Source organism: Gadus chalcogrammus, chromosome 21 (assembly GCF_026213295.1).
Source record: "Gadus chalcogrammus isolate NIFS_2021 chromosome 21, NIFS_Gcha_1.0, whole genome shotgun sequence".
NCBI classification, from domain to species: Eukaryota; Metazoa; Chordata; class Actinopteri; order Gadiformes; family Gadidae; genus Gadus; species Gadus chalcogrammus.
The window spans coordinates 11,057,990-11,077,133 of NC_079432.1; the positions used below are offsets into that span (position 1 = coordinate 11,057,990).

Consider the following 19,144-nt stretch of genomic DNA (forward strand, 5'->3'; position numbering starts at 1 on the left):
AGAGACACCTTGATGCTTCGGGCAGGCAGCGGCTGCACTGACTGGCAACATGCATGCAGAAGATAAGAAAGCAAGGAAACGAGCACTCCTAATACATAAGCTGAATATTAATCCGGCACTTTGCATGTGTGATGCTGAGGCCACATCATCACTTACAGGACAATATCATCTCCACTCGGGCGCAGGCCCTCGCTTAGGAGGGAATGATTTGGTTTCCTTTTTTTTTGTTTGCTGGTTGCATTCTGCTTGAGATGCAGCTATAGGGTTGAGAAATGTCTCCACCTGGTGTTAGTACTACTAACTAACTAGTTGGCCTAGTTAGAGCGCACCGCGAGCACCACAAAAGAATAACTTCAGAATATAAATCAATTCGTAAGTGAATACTTTCCTTGTTGATTAAACTTTACATAACTCCTCAGAGGAATCATCGATTAAACGTAATGCATGATGACAAATGCTGGTCCCGAGCCAACACCAGCAGCCAAGAAGAGCCTCTAGTTTCAGGTTGTTAAAGCAGTAATAATAATAAATTAATCGCTCTACAGCCAAAACAACAAACCACATTACAACGCCATATCTGTAAAAAAAAAGAAATGGATTTTTTTTAATTATAGAATTGAAAAAAGAACAGCTCTCCTTCTCCATGTTGCCATCCAGATCACGGGCCGTATAAACAGGGGATTGGGGAGGGCATACAAAGAGGAAGTCAGGAGGGAGGCAAGCCAACGAGAATTGTACAAAAACAACTAGAAACAAACAAAATAGACACCTATTGTACAACATCCTTGGGAAAAAAATGAGTTCAAACAGCTGGAGTCGCCCGTGGGGGAGGGGAGGGGCGGGGCGGGGGGGGGGGGGGGGGGGGAGCAGAGTGTACGGTACACTGCACTCCTCTAGGGCACGGGGGGGGGGGGGAAATCCTCAAGGAGGGAATGTGTCTGGCTGATGGTGATGCCCCCGCCGCCTCCTCCTCCTCTTCCTTATCCTCTTCCTCGTCCTCTTCCTCCTCTATACCACGGCGTACTGCTGATACAGCAGCTCCCGGATCTTGAAGTAGTCATCACACAGGCAGCCTTCAAGGCCGATGCGCCCTGCCTCCGTCTGGGGGGGGGGTGACGAAGAGGGGGTCAGAGATACAGAGCGAGAGAGTAATATAGACAGTGAGGGGGCAGGGACCTAGGTCAAAAGGGCCCTGGTGATGGCACGTCAACACTTGACACATCGATGACACTTCAGCGGGTCACATGACCGAGCCCTGGCTGTCTGGATTATAGAAGATGATGAATGGGCGACTTGTTTTATTTAATTTTTATCTTCTTTTTCAAAAAATAAAATGAATGAATATCATATTTAGCGTCTTCAAATCTCATCAGTTCAGCTATGGTCAAATGTCCTAGTGTTAAATGAATCCCTCATTCATTTTGACCCCTCCAGGTAGAAGGGTCAAACTTTCGACTTTCCTCCAGCTAAAAGCACAAGGAAAGAAATGATAAATACAAATAACTTTGTTATTCTTGAAGACTAGCAATCCATCAGTTCTACAGACAGATGGGCCAACGACTAGAGAGTGAACTGTCAGTTATTATATTACCCTGCTTTACTTACTACACTGATATTTGCATGTCGGAAATGAAGTCCTGTTCAAGAGTCCACTTCTCTTTGAATGTGGACCGCTGAGTCAGCAGAAACTAAATTGAAGGGGATGCATGTCCTTGTCACTGCGGATATATTTCCCCTCCTCTTTTCTCCCCTTTAAAGGATTACCTCTGCTGCTTTTGAATACGCTTAACAATAAAAAAAAAAAAAGGTGTACTGGGCATTGATCTAAGCAATAGAGCTCCGATGAAGATAAGAAAAGGGAGCGAGATGAGGAATAACGTAGAAATAGCACTGCAAGGACGTTATGTAAGAAAATACCAACAAAAAAAACGGAAACGAAAAAAAGTGCACTTAACGCCTGCCGGGGCTAGCCCAGCTCCAGCTGTCTCACTTCCTTTGTTGACGGATCACACAGGCCTGTGTGCACAAACACACAAACTCTCTTACACACACACACACACACACACACACACACACACACACACACACACACACACACACACACACACACACACACACACACACACACACACACACACACACACACACACACACACACACACACAATCACTCCCCCCCCCCCCACACACTCATACACACCCCCACCTTGTGTACAGTGGGGGGGACAGAGCGCTAGCACTACTCACCCTGCGGACGGCCACCATGTTGTTACACACCAGCACGCCGCCGACGAACTCGGCCTGGATGCCCTCCCTCAGCAGCACCTGCTTGAAGTCGGAGAGGCGCGGCTCGTTGATGAACACCGACTGGTGGCCCGAGACCTGGGAGGAGAGAGGGACGGCCTGTGAGCGACCTCGGGCGGAAAACCCATGTTTCCCAAATGTGCACGTGTTTGGAGAGGTCGAACCCAACCTCCCTTGCACTCATGCATGCGTCAAAGAATATATAAAAATATAAACTTTGACCTCGGAAGCCGGCGTTTGTCTACCCCTCGTCTACCCGTCTACCCCTCTCCCCCTCCCTCCCTCCCTCCCTCTCTCTCTTTGTCCGCCTATAAGGCCAGGGGGCGGAGTCCTCCCTTCCCGTCCATTCAGATTTAGCTGTGTGTCATTCTCCAGACGCAGCGCCACCTCTGGCTTTAAATCCCAAAGTCAGCCGTCCTGGGATCAACACCCTGTCGTTGTTCATCTACCCAGAGGGACGGGGGACAGGCTGGCTGGAAGGTCCCGCTCAAGACACAGTCTTTTCCAAATAAACGAAGTAACCTCTCTGCAACTTGAATCGACAGAGAAAGACCAGAAAGTCACAAAGTAAATCCACATTACTCCCACTTTGTGATGACTGCGGCTTCAGTGGTAGCAACAAGCTACTTCTGATTCTCTAACCCATTCTCCCTCCCTTCCTCCCTCCACCCCTCTCACCTCCCCCTCCCCTATCCTCTCACCTCCTGGGTGGGCAGCGGCTCCAGCGTGGGGATGACGTCGCTCTCGTCGGAGGGCTCGCGCTCGTCCTCCATGAACAGGCTCTTCATGGCGCGCTTGGCCACCGCCGCCAGGGCCACGCCGCCCTCCTCGCCCTCTCCCTCGCCCGCCGTCTCCCCAGTGACGCCCACGTCCATGGCGGGGTCCTGGCCGGCGCCGTCCTCCGTCAGCATGGTCTCGCCCGCCTCCTCCTCGCCCTTCACGGCCTCCGGCAGCACGCCCGTGTCCACCTTCGCCACGCGCATGTCCAGCACGCCGTCGATCCAGGCCAGCTCCGTGTCCTTGGCCTTGCAGAAGTGCAGGGAGCTGACCAGCGAGTCCTTAAGCCGCACCTGTAGGCACAGAGGACAGGGGGGGCGGAGCCATCAGCAGGTGACAGGGGACTCCTACATGCCGTTTGGTTGTAAAGCCTTTCTTTTGTAATGGAAGTGTGTATGGGTAAATTAACAAGATTATTTTATATAATTATAGCAATCATTTATTTTGAATTATTATTTTGTGCAACCTTCAAGTCACAACTCAAATCTCACCTGTTCAAACTCGCATACAACGTCTAACTGATCACTGTTTTGATTGTTTTTTTGTTTTGTTTTGTCTTGTTTTTGTTTGATTTATTTCTTATTGCTTATGTTTATTTATTTTTACACAATGTCTTGTTTTTTAAAAAATTTATGATGACTATATGCTCTGTAAGGTGACCTTGGGTGTCTTGAAAGGCGCCTCTAAATTAAATGTATTATTATTATTATTATTTGTATTTTCTCTCCAAAACGGGTCTCTACTTCATCTTCACGTATACGGCTTTGTATCGATTTTTTTAGCACTTATTTTAACGCGTCAATAAAATGCAAAGCAACGGTTTTTCAATCCGTGTTACACGACTACACTTCGTTTCACAAAGAAAACAAATGACAATCAAAAAGACAAAATGTAGACACGTCGAAAACTGAACAGAATCCACTCCGGCACCGAGCCCGGAGGAGGCTGCGCGGCCACGGACCTGGTAGATGTGGGTCTCGCTGGTGGCGTCCACGGTCTCCTGCAGCTTGGGCGTGTACACCTTGATGTCCTTGCTGGAGGCCCGGCAGGACTCGGCCAGGTCGGCGCTGGCGTCCGGCGGCCCGTGGACGATCACCAGCTGCCTGGGCTTCATCTGGTTGATGATCTTCTTGATGGAGTCGCCGTCCGAGCGCCCCTCGTAGTCGATGTACGTCACCCTGGCCCTTATTGGGGGGAGGAGGAGGGTGGCTGGATTCAGTGGGAGGAGTCACTCTGAAGGAATTGTTTTGTGTTGATGTGGTACAGATCTGTAGGTGGCTATCTCGTGGAAAAAACATATATTTTTGGCTATTTAATGCGGTGTTCACACCAGCGTTCCTTGCATAACAAGCTGGATCCACCTTATCTGACCTCAGGCCGTGGTTGAGCTGGCAGCTCTGTGTCTTGTATGTTACATAACCGACCAGAACTATGATTTGCTTGGGTGATGATAGTCCAAACTGTATTTCCTTTAAAAGGAACACACCTGTGTCTTTTTCATGGTAAATTACCTTAAATTAGCATTTCACAAACGTATGGTTGTTTCGCATATCGGTACTGTAACTTTCTAGGTTAGTGCTTTTGCAAGGCATAGGACATTCATCATCGTTATTATCAGATTTAGTCCATAACTTCGATCAAAATCTCATAATCAACTCATACTTTCCTAATCAATCAGATAAAATATGACCCTTTCCACAGGGTTCCTTGTTTGCATTAAATTGGCCAAAGGAAAGAGGCTCTGATAAAAAAAAAAAAAGGGCTGTACAAAAATAAACTTGACTGCTGGCCAAAAAGCAGCTGCAGTGGATTAGTGGTGGGCAGCAGCTGCAAGAGAAGTATGTGTGCTCTCAGGTGTACCTCACTGCAGAAGGCTCATTTCCTTTCCCTGCACATCGCCCAAGCAAGGCGGGGAAAAAAGAACCTGACCTTCCCATCAACCAACCGACTTTCTCGTGAATTATGCCGGTGAATTTCAAACAGCCTGGGGGTTGCGGGGGGGGCGGGGCGGTTTATGATTCTGCGACAGATTTACTAAGGTGGCCTTCAGCCGCCGCAAGCGTCACTGACCTGATCTCGATATTCTCGATGCTGGAGGTACACTTGGTGGGCACCACGGAGAGGTCCTGGTCCATGGGCTCGTCGCCGTTGGACAGGCCGGCCTCCAGCTTGCTCTTCTCCTCCTCCGTGGCCTGCAGCTCGGGCACCAGGAAGTCCTCCGGCCTTGAGGGCAGAACAGAAACGTGTCATGGGATGGCTGTGGTCTGTGGTGGTTAATAGATGTGTGTGGACAGGGAACGGGGCTGGAGGAACACACCGCTGAATGATCCGGTCAAACATGCCAGAGGTGCCGAGCTGTGTGTGAGGTGCTTGCGTGCACAGAAGCTGATGCATGCGCACACCATGCTGAGGTATGCTTGCTAGGCGCTGCAGGTTTCACTGCGATACAACATAACCTAACAACCAATAGCATGTGAGCACACAATGTGCACCAGCCATGTTTTTTGGCCATTCATGTTGGCACAAATAGTTTTTAGTCTGCAGTTTGTAGCCTTCCCTGTCTGGCCTGCATAATAGTATTGCTTCTGTTCTACACAATCAAATATGTCCTTTCTATTATTAAGTAACTTGTCATGTTTTTCTCTCTAGGCTGCCTCCCTTTAGTCTAAAGCCATTCATGAGATAATGCCACCTTCACAAACATCAAGCGTTTGTTATTTTTCGATAGCGGAACATCATTTTGCTGTCAGTATTTCTCTAAAAACTATCTAACAATGGAGGGTTGTGCAGAAGCGGTGCTGATGCTATTTATGCTTTTAAATAAATCACATTGTATTTGGCAACAGGGGAAAACAATTATAGATAAATATCCAGCTGCAGCATTGTAGGCCCTGATATTGCAGATTGTATTTCGTTTGGCAGGCAAGCAAGGCACTTATGGCACTTAACCATTTTTCATTCTCACGCCCTGCATTTACCGAAGGGGGGTGGGGGGGAAGAGAGACGTGCTCCAATATACATTGGCAGGACAAAAGCAAGATACATGCCCCTGATCTGTGTGTCTTGGCGATGGCCCCCGCCTTACCTGATGACCTCGCCGTACTCGTCCCACTTGATCCTCTCCTCGTGCGTGGGGAACATGGGGTAGGACTTCTTGGCCTGCTTGAAGAAGCTGCCCTTGCGGCTGCCCTCGCCCTTCATCATCAGGTCGTGGTGTTTGGTCTTCACCACGGCCGGCTGGTCCAGGTCGTCCTCCATGTCACTCTCGTCGCTCGAGTCCACGTCCACCCTGCACGGACGGACCAAGCGCGCAGACGGGAAGGGTTAACAGTGGGTCAGACCGCAGTGGGAGAACGCTGAGTGGCTTACTGGGATGGGCTGGTAACACTGAGGTGTGAGTGAGTGAGGCATAGTGAGGGCACCTCGCCATATTTTGGGAACACCTGTTCAGGCCTATGGTGACAGCGTGCATGATGGGTGAATAAACTGCGGTCTTTGGATAAGAAAAGCATTGTTTATTTGCAGATACGTACTCTTTTGCTTGCTCCAGCTTCTTGGCTGCCTCTTTCTTGACCTTGTCCTTTTCAAGGAAATCTTCCAGTTCCTTGCCCTCAAGCTTTACTCGTTTTCGGACCTGTGTGATAACATCGGATGAGAAAGCAATGAAAAATGGGCAGGTCAATTTGGATGTTCTTTTCCACAATGATCATATGGACATCTACACAATATTGACAATAGCAATCCAAATTTTTCTTCCAATCAAAATCCAATGTAAAAGAGGTTCAGCGTTGTAAATTAAATAAGGGATGACATGACGCTTAATTTGACTCATCCTACAACGGAGCCAGCAACGTTTGCAAACAGTCCATATCCATATCCATATCGTACCTCCAGGTCCAGCATCCTCTCCCCGGGGTTGTCGATGAGGTAGCGGGCCAGGGTGCCGGGCGTGGTGCGGTAGGTCAGGATGACCGAGTTCTTGGCGTCGCGGCACCACTGGATGAAGAGCTCCCGGGAGAAGCCCGACTCCAGGTCGGGCTGGCTGCAGAGCACCACCTTGGGGCTGGGGACGCGGGCCAGGTCCGCCAGGCTGTGGCACAGCGACAGGTGGCGGAACTGGAAGGGGTTGTTCCGCTTGTCCTCGAAGCACCTCATGAGCTTGTCACTCATCCACTCCACCTGGGCACGGGGAGGACGGGGGGGGGGGGGGGGGGGGGGGTTAGCGCAACAAAGTGGACTTGGTCAAAATGGCCTCCGGTTGTCCTGCCTGGTAGAAAATAGTTTACACATAATATAGTTTCCATTTTTTACACAGTTTCTTTGTTGCAAGAGACTGTTTCCTTACATCTGATTGCAGTGTGCAGTGAATTAGGGATGTGAACTAGGATACCTGGGACTTGGAGAACTCCACCACGTTGTAGCTGACGTTGTTGAGCAGGGCTAGGGAGTACACGCCCAGCCCCGCGTCCTTCGTCCTCCAGATTTGGTCCAGCAGCTGGGCCAGCTCCAGCACGCGGCCGGCCGTGTCCGCGGCGATGAGGACGTTGCCGTCGCCGCGGAGGGTCTCCATCACATTGGCTGGACGCACGCAGAGAGAGCCGTCGAATTAAACAGCGGAATGAGAATGAACGACGTCTTCTTAACTTTACCCACATTAAGGAGCACAAAGAAGGGTAATGTTCTATGTAAGTTAAAGAACGTCTACAGAAATGTCTGTCGTGCACATGACAAGATTTGATTTGATTGCGCTGTATCTAAAAAGGGTGTTTCTGGAGGGCTGTGCGCTCGTCGACTCACTGAGGAGCTGCTCGTCTCTCTGTTTGCGACGCGGCTGCACGTACAAGGCGTTGAAGGAGTCCGTGATGAGGAGGGAGGGCCGGCTCACGCTTTCCAGTATACACCCGTTAAGATGGCTAGGGCCATGACAAGAAGCAGAAGTTACAACGTTAGGGAAGAGCTCAGTTTGACAGAAGAAAGAAACGCTTCATCAACGCATGCTTGGCTGTGAGTGACATGATGGTGTTTACATCTCTCTCTTATGGTTGAAGTCCACAGCATAGACAATCTCCTCCTCTCCGTCTTTGACGATCTTCCAGATGGTTCCACCGATCATGTGTCCGGCTGGAAGGGGAGTGATGGACAGGCCGTGTCCTTTCCCTGTCGAGGTAGGGTAGAATAAAGAATATTATTTAGAACTATATTTCAAAATACATTTTATGAGAGTCTGTGGCGTAAATAATAGGGTGTAATATTGCGATTACACTATGGTTACCGACAAAATATAACATTATCAAATTGTGGTCAAATAGTGCAGCAAGTCGCTCTCAAAATATCACGTTTTTGCATTGTATAACTGAGAAACAAGTAAGCCTAGAAAAACATGTAATCTGACCTATACCATGAGAGTCTGTAAACTCTCATGGAACGCAAACGGTAGTTTATTACTCCAGCAAGTCGGATGGATCTTAGCAAGGACCAAGTAAAAGAGAGGCTTTCAAGTCCTTGTTCAATCGTCCCGCCCACTTTAGCTTATGCTTTCGAGATCAAGATTTGGCTGACTACGTCAAGGATTTCACATGCATTTTTAAGCCTAGGGTGCTTAGCATGAGGCATTTTTTAGTTCAGCACAGCAAGGTGTGCAGTCATGCTCATTTGACCACATTCTAGAAGGTCAAGTTGACCAATCAGATTGCGTTGTCTGTGATACACTGACCTTTTAAATTTACAATCTGGGAGTATTTTAACTGCTGGATTTTGTCAAAGGCGCTGTCCACGTCATCAAGTGTGAAGAGATTGAAGTCTTCGCTGTTGTTCCGAGACTGTAAGAAAAAAGTAAGCATTTAAGGAGACACTGGATAAAATGCAACCAAACCATACGTGAGAGAGACTGCTTGCAATGCAGAAAGTTTTACTCATCAACTCCTTCTCACCTGAAATAGATCATACATGAACATTTGGCCCATCTTGTATACAGGTATCGTAGCATAGATGGGGCAGTTTAAACCCAGCTTCCCCACAGCGTAGGGCAAGGCACCTAGATGCAGGGGATCAGGGTGGGAGAGGAGCACGGCGTCGACCTGGTGGACGTGTCTGATGGACCACAAAATCACTGATGTCACAAACACTCACTCAGTACTGCAATGCCAAACAATAACATTGCAGTGATTGGGGGTCTACACTGCGGATATGGTGTTGGTTACCGTTTCATTGCATCTATGATTTCCATAGAAAAACTTTCATCCCAGCCGCAGTCAAGGAGGAAGCGGAATTCATCCACCTGAAGCAGGTAGCACAGGGCAGACTCCTCCTGAACCCCCGACACGGCTGTCAACTTGATAATGGATGTCATCTTCCTCAGCTATCAAGTGGCAGCTATCGAGGAAAAAGGTAGAAGTAAGCAACCGAGAACAGCATCCTTAGATGCAATAGTGCGTATTCTTTGTTCAATGTAACGTTACACATGTAAAACAAGAATATCATGGTGCAACTGATGTATCTGTAATTACTAGCTCCTGAATGAGATGAGGTCACATTGTGCAAAGATAGACACGCCAATATCTCCGACGGAATAGCATAGTAGTATACACATTTGTTAGGCATAGTTGAGTCAAGAAAATGTATCACCCGTGAAAATGTAAATGCACCAACTACGCACTATTAAACTATGTAAACATTTACATCATGTGTTCACAATCACAATAGCCGGTTGTTAGCATGCCAGCTATAACTAACAGGGGGGTACATTCATTTGTTTGACCAACGTTGGTAAAACCTACCATTGGTTGTGAAATAGTACAAATGAACAGTTTTTCCTGACATAGGAAAATACTAACTCCAGACCGTAATAACAATATTACGACATGTTGACTAGCATTTGTGAAGACACTTTTTTCAATCAGACGGATAAGCTTTGCCGCTGCATCATCACGTGTGAGAGGTCAACGGAACGTACCTTCAACAAAAATAATAGGGTGGGAATTGGTGCATACAAATCTTTTGACGGAGCGCATACATCTCCGTTTATAAGTTTACCCCATATTTTTTTTAATTAATACATTAAGGATGTTCAGATGTTGATATTGTTAAGTATTTACATCGACAAATAATGATCAAATATGTGTCGGCATGTCGAATAACCTAATCCGGGTTGCCATAGTTGGTATGGTCCAATGTCCTTTGCCTTGCAAGTGTGAAGCCAAAGGCAGCGCATCGGTAAAACAAGAACACAAGGTAATATTCTTTAATATTATTAAAAGCCTCTCTTACATTGTGATATAATTTATTGTACATGTACGACAGTTGGCATTGGGGACATAAGTATTATCTTTAAATGCATAAATAAAATATCTCAATGACATTTTGTTATGCTATGCAGTTAGCCAGCTAATGCTAATTTCCACATACTGGTGGATTGTAGCAGTTGACATTCGCCATAGGGAATCAGTGTATTATTATTTTCAATAATGATATATTTCAGTGCTTGATAAAGGTTTATTTACTAGTGGTATGGATCGATTTATTTGTAATTGGTCGATTAAGTTAACGTTATATAGTACCTAATGATATCTGCTAACAGGTAGCTTTTTCAAGACATCATACTCTGATTGACGTTGCATTGCTTTATTTGCAGACATCATGGTGAACTTTGTATCACTTGCAAGGGAGCATTGGGTGAACATATTGGTGCCCATGGGCTTTGTGATTGGATGGTACATGGATAAACAACAGGACCAGAAGCTGACAGCTTTCAGAAACAGAAGTGCTCTGTACGGCAGGTAAGGAAAACCTAGGTTTTCACCACTAGTGCTCCGAATGCCCTTTGCATATTTAATGCAAACTCAAATGATTTGAACTGGTAAGCCAAAAGGGAGCTAGGAGTAATGGCGTTTAACTCTCCAATATTGCATCCCTACTGAAAGCTTGGGTCTCTTTATATCTGCATGCATTGCTGAAATCAAAGACTTAGTGAGGCTTAAGGACTTGAGGATTCTTTGTCACTTGAGGCTAGAAATAAATTCAGGAAACCAATTTGTACCTGCAATCAATAAGGAAAAAAATATACAAATGGCATGCATATAAATACAATCGAGCTAGCAACTCCTAGAATCTGCCACGACACCTGTCCAGATACTTGCTTCACTCATTAGTAATACTTCCGCAAAAGCCTGACATTGTTAATCCAGTCAGCAAAGCCATCTAGTTTATCACACGCTTGGCCTCTGAAACAGTGGTAGAAACTTAAGTTACCAAATCTCCTCTTTATAAAGACTTAGCTCATCAGCTCTCAAAGGACCAGCAGTATAGAGTTACATTAGAATCCCATCCTATATTTAAATTTTGTTTTGAGGCAGTAAAATAAACAAGGAATTTATATTACTCGATCCAATGATAATCTTTTCCTGATGGTCTATGCCCATTCACCTGTTTTAAGTGTATTGGCATATTGCATGTTTTAAATGGCAATCTCTAAAATTTTCATGTCAAAAAATATCTGTTAAAGGATTTGGTCGGTTGAGTAGTCCCCAGATGAGTAGTTGACATTATCTATGTCAAGATGTAAATCAGCCATGGTTTTTGTCCTCTCGGTGTTAGGTGCCATACGAAATTGGATATGTGGGGATACATTTAAATAATTTATTTGCACAACGAGTGAGAGAAGCTAGTCGTATCTTGGCTTGTCTATTAGACAAGTTAGGGCATATGGCTCACGTGCAGGCGAGGATTGCAGTGCGTTGGGACAGAAGTTGAGCTTCAGTTGACTTTGTGCAAATCAGCATGTAGTACATAATTACTGTATCGTCAAAGAACAAAGCATCTTCGAGATTGACGAATAAATATATTCGTCAAAAATATAATATCAAAATAAAGTGGAAAGTCCACCTGCCAAGAACACCTTTACTGAACTGCCCTGGCAATCCTAAATAACCACCGTTACTAGGATGCTATCTTGGTGCTAGGCTGCATTTGACAAGCGTAAATGCTTTAGAAGCAGCTCAATTTTGCCTGAATATTGTATTATCCTAAACTGTACAATTTTGCTGACTCATCTCTCTCGTCTGTAGGGAACTGAAGCCTGGAGAGGAGTATACCTGGAAGTAGACAACCAGCCCGTCTCTGGTCATGCTGCTGTTGAGCACCATCTATCGTTTGATTGTGGGGTAGCCTTCAGAATGGATTATTTAAAATATCTATACCATGTTCTTTTGAGTTGCATCAACCAATAATAAACATGGACATTTCTGTGAAAATGGTCAATCATTTTTATTTTCTTGCAAGGTTTTTTTGCTTTTCATGCGACAATCATTCCCATCCTTTAATACAAAGCATTAATTAGACATTCTTTTTACGTCTACTGCAGTATAGCGGAGAGACTAATAGTTGCCAGAGATGTTTTGTATCGCAGGTTTATTGATATAGGTTCAAAGCTGAAACTGGAATCCAGTCCAAATGTGTTGGAGGCCAGAACTGTGGGAACCGTGTCCAACACTAGAGAGGCTCTGCAGTGCGGATAATCCCTTTCTCAAACAGCAGCTCAGCCAAAGCAATCTGGAGGGGAGGGGGGGGGAAAGATGGGTTTCTATGAGGTCGGTTTTACAAGAATGCATTCGTAAAACACAAAGCATCTGGTGCTACTACCACCTATTGCTATTTAAAGTGAGCACCTTGCTCAGAATACTTCGATAAAATAACCAAATGTTCAAAGAATATGGGTTGAAGATATATATAAAGCAATTTCTTCATACCTATAGCACTTGAAATAAAATCCACTCGTAATACTAAGTTAGCTTATGATAGGCAAGAAACACAGTACTCCCCCATAAATATGTATTATGTTCACAGCTAAATAAATTAGCTTTGGTTTGAAAATGGAAACAGTGTCAAAGCGTACCCTTTCTGCAACCGAGTCACATGGAATACTTAGCACCGACACAAACTGGGGGTACGCGTGGATCAGGAACTCAACACCGTCCGCACACTGGGGGAACAGCAGCCATTAGGTTGTGTTCCGCATCATTAGTAAACCGAAAACAAATCAGCCAGGGTTATATGTTTACTTAGAAATGCCAAACCTCTGTTTTGATTTCAAAACTCTTGAGCTCCTCTTTGTGGTATACTCTGGAGTTGTCCGTAGTGTAGTACAACTGGATGACCTCCCCATCACTACACAACCTGGAGAACAGTTTTTTATTCCACAACAATTCAATACATGCAATTTTGTAAACTGCAAAAACACCTTTGGCAACATGTGCAGCAAATAGCAGCAGAATATTGAGAAAAAATAACCAGAGGTATATTGCAATGCTAATGTATGCAATATATTCCAATGATTAAAAATTAATTAGGTGTTTGCAACTCAAATCTAAATATATTCCGTCTGGACACATGTTAATTTGCACATTGGCCTAATCAACAGAGCAGATTGAGCCAAGCAGTGCATATGAAGAGTTACCAGAGACACTGAATAGCCATCAGAGGGGTCTGTTTGCAGGCTTTGAGCATGCACAACCATTGCCAGTTGGCAATGACTGCCAAGGTATCCATCATAGAATTTTAATCTGAACAATTGATCTTGTTGCTGCCTGCAGGCCACCAGTTACCGTTCATATGGATCCCTTTCTATAATGAGGTAACATTAATTGTTAATTGAAAAGGATGTATACAATTAATGACGTCCCGTATTGATGAACAAACCTGCACAAATGAAATGGCATTAAATTAATCCAGTCTGCCACATGTTGCATGCACCTTGTAATCTCCCAATGTATAATCTTTTACCATAGAAAAACGGCATTTCCACTTGAGCAAAGGGTGATTTCGATTGGAGCAGTGCCTTTACCTGCCAGTATATTATCTAATACAGACCCATGTATCACCAAGCCGATGCACTCAATAGAAGCCTCTTGTGCAAAAACACACAATTAAGGGCCAACAAGGCCTTACCTGGCACAACCAGCGCGAATGAGTTTCACCCGGGTCTGGCTGTTGATGTTAGCGCCGACATTCAAAGGCCTCCCATTCCCCCACCTAGTGGAGGAGCCTTGAACACTGCTGGCCTGTTCCTCTGCAGCAGGAGACATGGGGCATCGTGTTAACACACTTCAGATCAGATTAGTCACTGTCTAATGGAAGCAGCTGGTACACGAAAACTTCTTGTTGAATATGCTTCTGTAATGTTTGGTTCATTTTTATGATGGAGACACAAGCACACACCTGGAGTGAGTGCTGGAGGCAGACAGTCGTGGAGGAGCTCCTTGGCCTTCTCGTCTACAGCGGCGTCCACCGGTGCGTAGCCGGCCAGCTTGTTCATCAGGCCGCCCATACGGGACAGGAACTTCTCTCGCCGTGGGTCCTCCTGCACGGGGACAAGATGGGTCGTCAGCGACGGGCACGACACCAGGGACAAGATGGCGGTTGTTGGAAAGTTATCCTTTGGCAACAATGCAGTGTAATTTTATCGACCGGTAGATGGTTTTCCCTGTCACTCACTCATTTATATGGCCACTCTGCAATCAGTTTGTTTTGTTTTTTATTAGATCGTACAGCACTTTAACATTTTTGTAGCTTCGAAAATAAAGTTTCAATGCGGCAGGATACTTCACTGGTTTGGACGTTTTGGCATGGAGACAAATCCCAATATCCGCAGTATCCCCTTAGGCTTCCACCTACATGCTAGTTTATAAAGGTACTATGTGTAAGATTCAAAAATGCCTTCTCATTACTGGCCCCTTTAGCCAGTAAGTGAACTGCGCATCATTATCCGCGCTTAGACAGCCCTTCCATCAGGTTGAAATGTAATATAATTCAGCCCACAGGCTGGTATATGCGAGAGATTGGGAAGGTAAACGTATTTAGGTTAAATTACAACCCGTTCATATACTGGCATGGCAATATTACACGATTTAAGCATGTAACATCCCTACAGGTAATAGTAGGATAATATCTAAAATGCACTGTAAATTGTTCTGATGAAAACATACAAGACCAAGAGTACCATTTCCCCTTTGCTCCCCTTCCTTCCCATCATCACAATCATTACCTTGTCAGAGTTTTGTACGCCCATGTACGTCAGGTAGTCCAGTGGCAAGCCCTGCCTGTACTCCACATCCTCCTCCATCGCTACCCCAAGGGCCGCAGGCACCAGCTGGGAAATAATCCCACAACACAAAAATAGCATCTAATTAATAATGTACACTTTCCAACCTGTCCAGTCGTAACGTTCCCACTACGTGGACGTCTATTATGAGTTATATTCATTAATGTATCTTCGCTTTGATTAAGGAATCTACATTCCTTTCAAATGTAGATTCAAAGGGTTCAACACAAGTATTTTCCTGGGACTATACGCTAATTAAAACATACGGAGGAATATTTCATTCCAGTCACGCTAGATTCAACGAAATCTTACACACTACACCTTTAAGCACTTTGTCCCTCGTCGTCTGGAATGGTGCTATAGAAATAAAGCATGACTGACATAATAATGCTAGACCATCAAGCATCTACAAACAGCCCGCTGCCGTCCCTGCCTCGACTTGGCCAATGTTTGGCTGGCTTCGATCCCAAGGTGTTCTCTGTCCGAGCAGCGAGAGTGATGCGCTTGGCAGAGCGTGCGCACCTTGGCGAGCAGGTCTCCCCAGCTGTTCCTCTGGAAGGAGGAGACGGTGACGTGGAGGGAGTGGGAGTTTGGCAGGCAGTCTCCCTGGTGGATGAACCCGCGTGGGAAGTAGAGCAGGTCCCCGGCCTCCAAGACCACCTCCAGCACTGGGCTCCCGATCTCTGACTGACTGAAGTTGGCTGGATGCAAAGAAATGACAGGTCTCATGTACTTCTCACATCTTTGGATGAGAGATTGTCATTTGAAATTGCTATGGACTGATTTGCGGAAATGCAGATTTGAATTTCACCGTTTTTGGGTCGATATGCTCCGAGCATAGAAATCGGAACAGTGTATAGAACGCCATCATTCAGCATACAAAACAGACGGAGCGCTTATGCTTTAACATGTTACCCTTAGGTGCTTTAAGAAAAAAGGTGGCATTTAGTAAGGCACTTACGGCTCGAAGTAACTGGCAATACTTCTTCCAAGGACCTGGAATGAAGGAAGGAAATGGTCTCTGTTAAGACTGGTCACATTTCCTTAAAGTTAGTCAATGTGGGAAACTGGTTACCTGTTTTCTCCAAGAATAACACATGGGCCTATACAATACTACTATAAAAAAAAAAGTATAAGTCACACATATTTATTATTATAGTATTGTAGCCTGGAAATCCAGACTATCCAGACCTCTAGAAAGCTTTAGGGTCTGGCAACGAGTGATGAAATGGCCCAACTCGATGGGGCGGCACCAAGCATGCATTTGAAAATATCACTGCACACAATTGGATAACACTATGACCAATCAGAAGAATACAAGGGGTGATGTATCCAGACCAGAGGAGCTAACCAATAGATAAGACTCTTGCCGTATCCGGTCGGTAAAACACTTTCGGCCCGCCTATATCAGATAAACCGATGTGATTGGTTAATGTTTCGGGCCAGTGGAATCGGGGAGAGTATATCGCTTGTTTCCAGAGCGAATCGATGAGCAAATAAAAATTGTGCTCTCGTGAGAACTCTAGATTTCCAGAGTTATAGTATTGTGTATCCGTATTAACATCCTTGCTAATGATATTTTTCATTTAACACAAATTTTTTTAATACAATTATGATTAGCAAGAGCCATAAATATTTTTTCCTTAAAAGACAAAAGTTAATTTTGGCTCTGGGCATACCTTGGGTTGTACACTCGCCAGTGTTTCTTTCCCTCCAGCTGAACCACGAAGGCTTCAATGTCATCATAGTGTGGGGCGAAGCCTTGGGTTCCGGGAGGAGTCAGATACCTTAGAGAGAGAGAGGAAATACAATTACGACATGACCTCTAGATCGGTTACAAAAACACATTTGCGTTCTTATGTCGGTAATGAACGATGGAAATAGCTCGCTCACTCACACGTTGGCCCCGGCCATGCTGCCAAACTGTTCCTGGAGGATGGAGAGGAAGTTCCATACTGTGGAGGAGAAGGCCTGGGGGTTCAGCATGCGCAGGGAGCAGCCACTCTGGAAGAAGGAGCACAAACCGCTGTAAGTAACGTTCAGCTTGCAATAAGTACAATCCAATAGAAATGTGGCTATGTCGCTTAAATTAAGTGAATTCATTCATTTTTTCATTTCCATTAGTCTTATATATTTTGATTATCATGTCACTTACATGTTGAGCTGAACAAAATGGAGGAAAACTAATTGTTTACTAGAAGAGACCCTCACATTGAGTTTTGTAACAGTAGAGGCCCTGACATCGAGTTGTATAACGGCAGAGACCCTTACATCGAGTTGTGTAACGGCAGAGACCCTTACATCGAGTTGTGTAACGGTAGAGACCCTTAAATCGAGTTGTATAACGGTAGAGGCCCTTACATCGAGTTGTGTAACGGTAGAGGCCCTTACATCGAGTTGTGTAACGGTAGAGGCCCTTACATCAAGTTGTATAACGGTAGAGGGCCTTATATCGAGTTGTGTAAAAGGTAGAGATACATCAACACCAAATTCACACCAGTATGTTATCACGGAAGAACAAATTTAAAAGGCATAAGATCCACCACACTGGGAACCCGTGGCCCTTGTCACCTCACCGAGTAGAAGTCCCACACGCTGAAGGGCAGCGCCCGGCCTGGGGGGTTGTGCGTGTCCCTCTTGCCGTTGGTGTAGCTGGTGACGTCCAGGTTCACTCCATACTGGACGTCATCCTTTGAATTGCAGACAATAAACACAGCAGCAGCCGTTAGAAGCAGACCAACACGAGGACAGGGCGGCTGGGATGGAGAGACGGATGGTATCGATGTCATGGTGACCTCTATATATATATACCCACCTCTCTCAAAATGCGGTCGAACTCTGCCGTGGAAAAGAGTCCATTGTAGTAGTCTGGATTCTGACGCGGGATTAAGAGGGGCTTCTTTTCCCATGTGTCCCTGAGATGGAGAGCGGGAGATAGAGACAGAGGTCAAAATCATCGCCTCCCCCCTGCCGAGCTATTGGTAAACAATTCCAATGCCGCATGTCACAGACGAACTTGAAGAAGTCTTTGGCGGGAACTGGGTGGATGAGCCACTGGAACAGTTTGCTTGCTCTGTCCCGACTGTTATTCACCCTTGCCAGGTCTGCTAGCACAGCATTTAATGATGTGCCTTCCTCATTGTCTTCACACGGCTTTGTCTGTGTGCACGGAAAAAGGGAGTTATTGACATCCAGATCAAGCAATACCTTGCCAGATCTATTTCCGACAAGAGAAAAGGTACTATAGACTTTTTTGACATTGTTTTGGAATACAGACTATACCCAAACTACTCGCCACTCAAAACAAGTAAAGTAAAGTAAAAAAAATAATAATTACAAACTGAGAAACCATGCTGATGTTTACCTGTGGAACTCTTTCCAGGGGTTCTCCTTTTATCACAGTCTTCACAAGCTTCTTTGGTTTCTTCTTAATTACTACACTTTTGTTGGGTTTAGCGGTGGCCACACCATTCTCCTTCAGCTTTTTCTTTTTGGGTGACACCTTGGGACAGCAAGAGAATAGAGAGAATATTAAAATGCTTATATATTTTTAATTATTTAAACAGTAAATCTAAATGATAATTCCACAATTAAGACACTTGCGCTACAATAAATCACGAATACTTTAACGCTAGTGGTGCAGCCACCCAAGTAAGCAGGTTACTTTATATTCGCTAACTTGTAGTTCCGTTGCTGAGTGCTTATTATCGAGGTAGGATCCCATGTATTAATTTCAATACATATTAAGGTTTACCTTCAATGGACGCTTTTTTTCATTAAGAGACAACTCCGCAGCTGCAATTTGATATAAAGCAAAAGCAGACATGTGTTTGGGTTTACACTCCATCTTCGAGTTTGTGTATCGTCATCACCCTGCGACTGCATGCCTTCACGACGTGGTAATAAAAGCTCAATGTCGCCCCCTATCACTTGGATGTGCGATTTTGCCATGTCATTTATTAATACCAAG

The 19,144-nt window shown here is 45.3% G+C and overlaps 3 protein-coding genes across 3 annotated transcripts; 1 reads left to right on the forward strand and 2 right to left on the reverse strand.

The window, feature by feature from the left end:
- Positions 1–423: 423 nt before the first annotated feature.
- Positions 424–10,011, reverse strand: cpsf2 (cleavage and polyadenylation specific factor 2). The gene is made up of 15 exons (XM_056581736.1): positions 9,857–10,011; positions 9,281–9,452; positions 9,011–9,170; positions 8,794–8,899; positions 8,108–8,237; positions 7,878–7,993; positions 7,471–7,658; positions 6,969–7,259; positions 6,614–6,714; positions 6,166–6,369; positions 5,151–5,303; positions 4,042–4,264; positions 3,005–3,373; positions 2,247–2,381; positions 424–1,101 (listed from the first exon to the last, which is right to left on the reverse strand). The coding sequence occupies exons 2-15, from the start codon at positions 9,427–9,429 to the stop codon at positions 1,009–1,011; spliced, it is 2,418 nt and encodes an 805-aa protein (XP_056437711.1). The 5' UTR covers positions 9,430–9,452; positions 9,857–10,011; the 3' UTR covers positions 424–1,008.
- A 199-nt stretch (positions 10,012–10,210) lies between these two features.
- Positions 10,211–12,347, forward strand: LOC130374653 (NADH dehydrogenase [ubiquinone] 1 beta subcomplex subunit 1-like). The gene is made up of 3 exons (XM_056581582.1): positions 10,211–10,310; positions 10,711–10,855; positions 12,143–12,347. Exons 2-3 carry the CDS (start codon positions 10,716–10,718, stop codon positions 12,177–12,179), a joined length of 177 nt encoding a protein of 58 aa, XP_056437557.1. The 5' UTR covers positions 10,211–10,310; positions 10,711–10,715; the 3' UTR covers positions 12,180–12,347.
- Positions 12,309–19,071, reverse strand: riox1 (ribosomal oxygenase 1). Its single transcript, XM_056581581.1, has 15 exons — positions 18,929–19,071; positions 18,539–18,676; positions 18,191–18,333; positions 17,990–18,089; positions 17,751–17,864; positions 17,072–17,178; positions 16,854–16,961; positions 16,136–16,170; positions 15,697–15,875; positions 15,118–15,222; positions 14,292–14,433; positions 14,022–14,142; positions 13,151–13,250; positions 12,970–13,056; positions 12,309–12,626 (listed from the first exon to the last, which is right to left on the reverse strand). Exons 1-15 carry the CDS (start codon positions 19,019–19,021, stop codon positions 12,567–12,569), a joined length of 1,632 nt encoding a protein of 543 aa, XP_056437556.1. The 5' UTR covers positions 19,022–19,071; the 3' UTR covers positions 12,309–12,566.
- Positions 19,072–19,144: the final 73 nt, after the last annotated feature.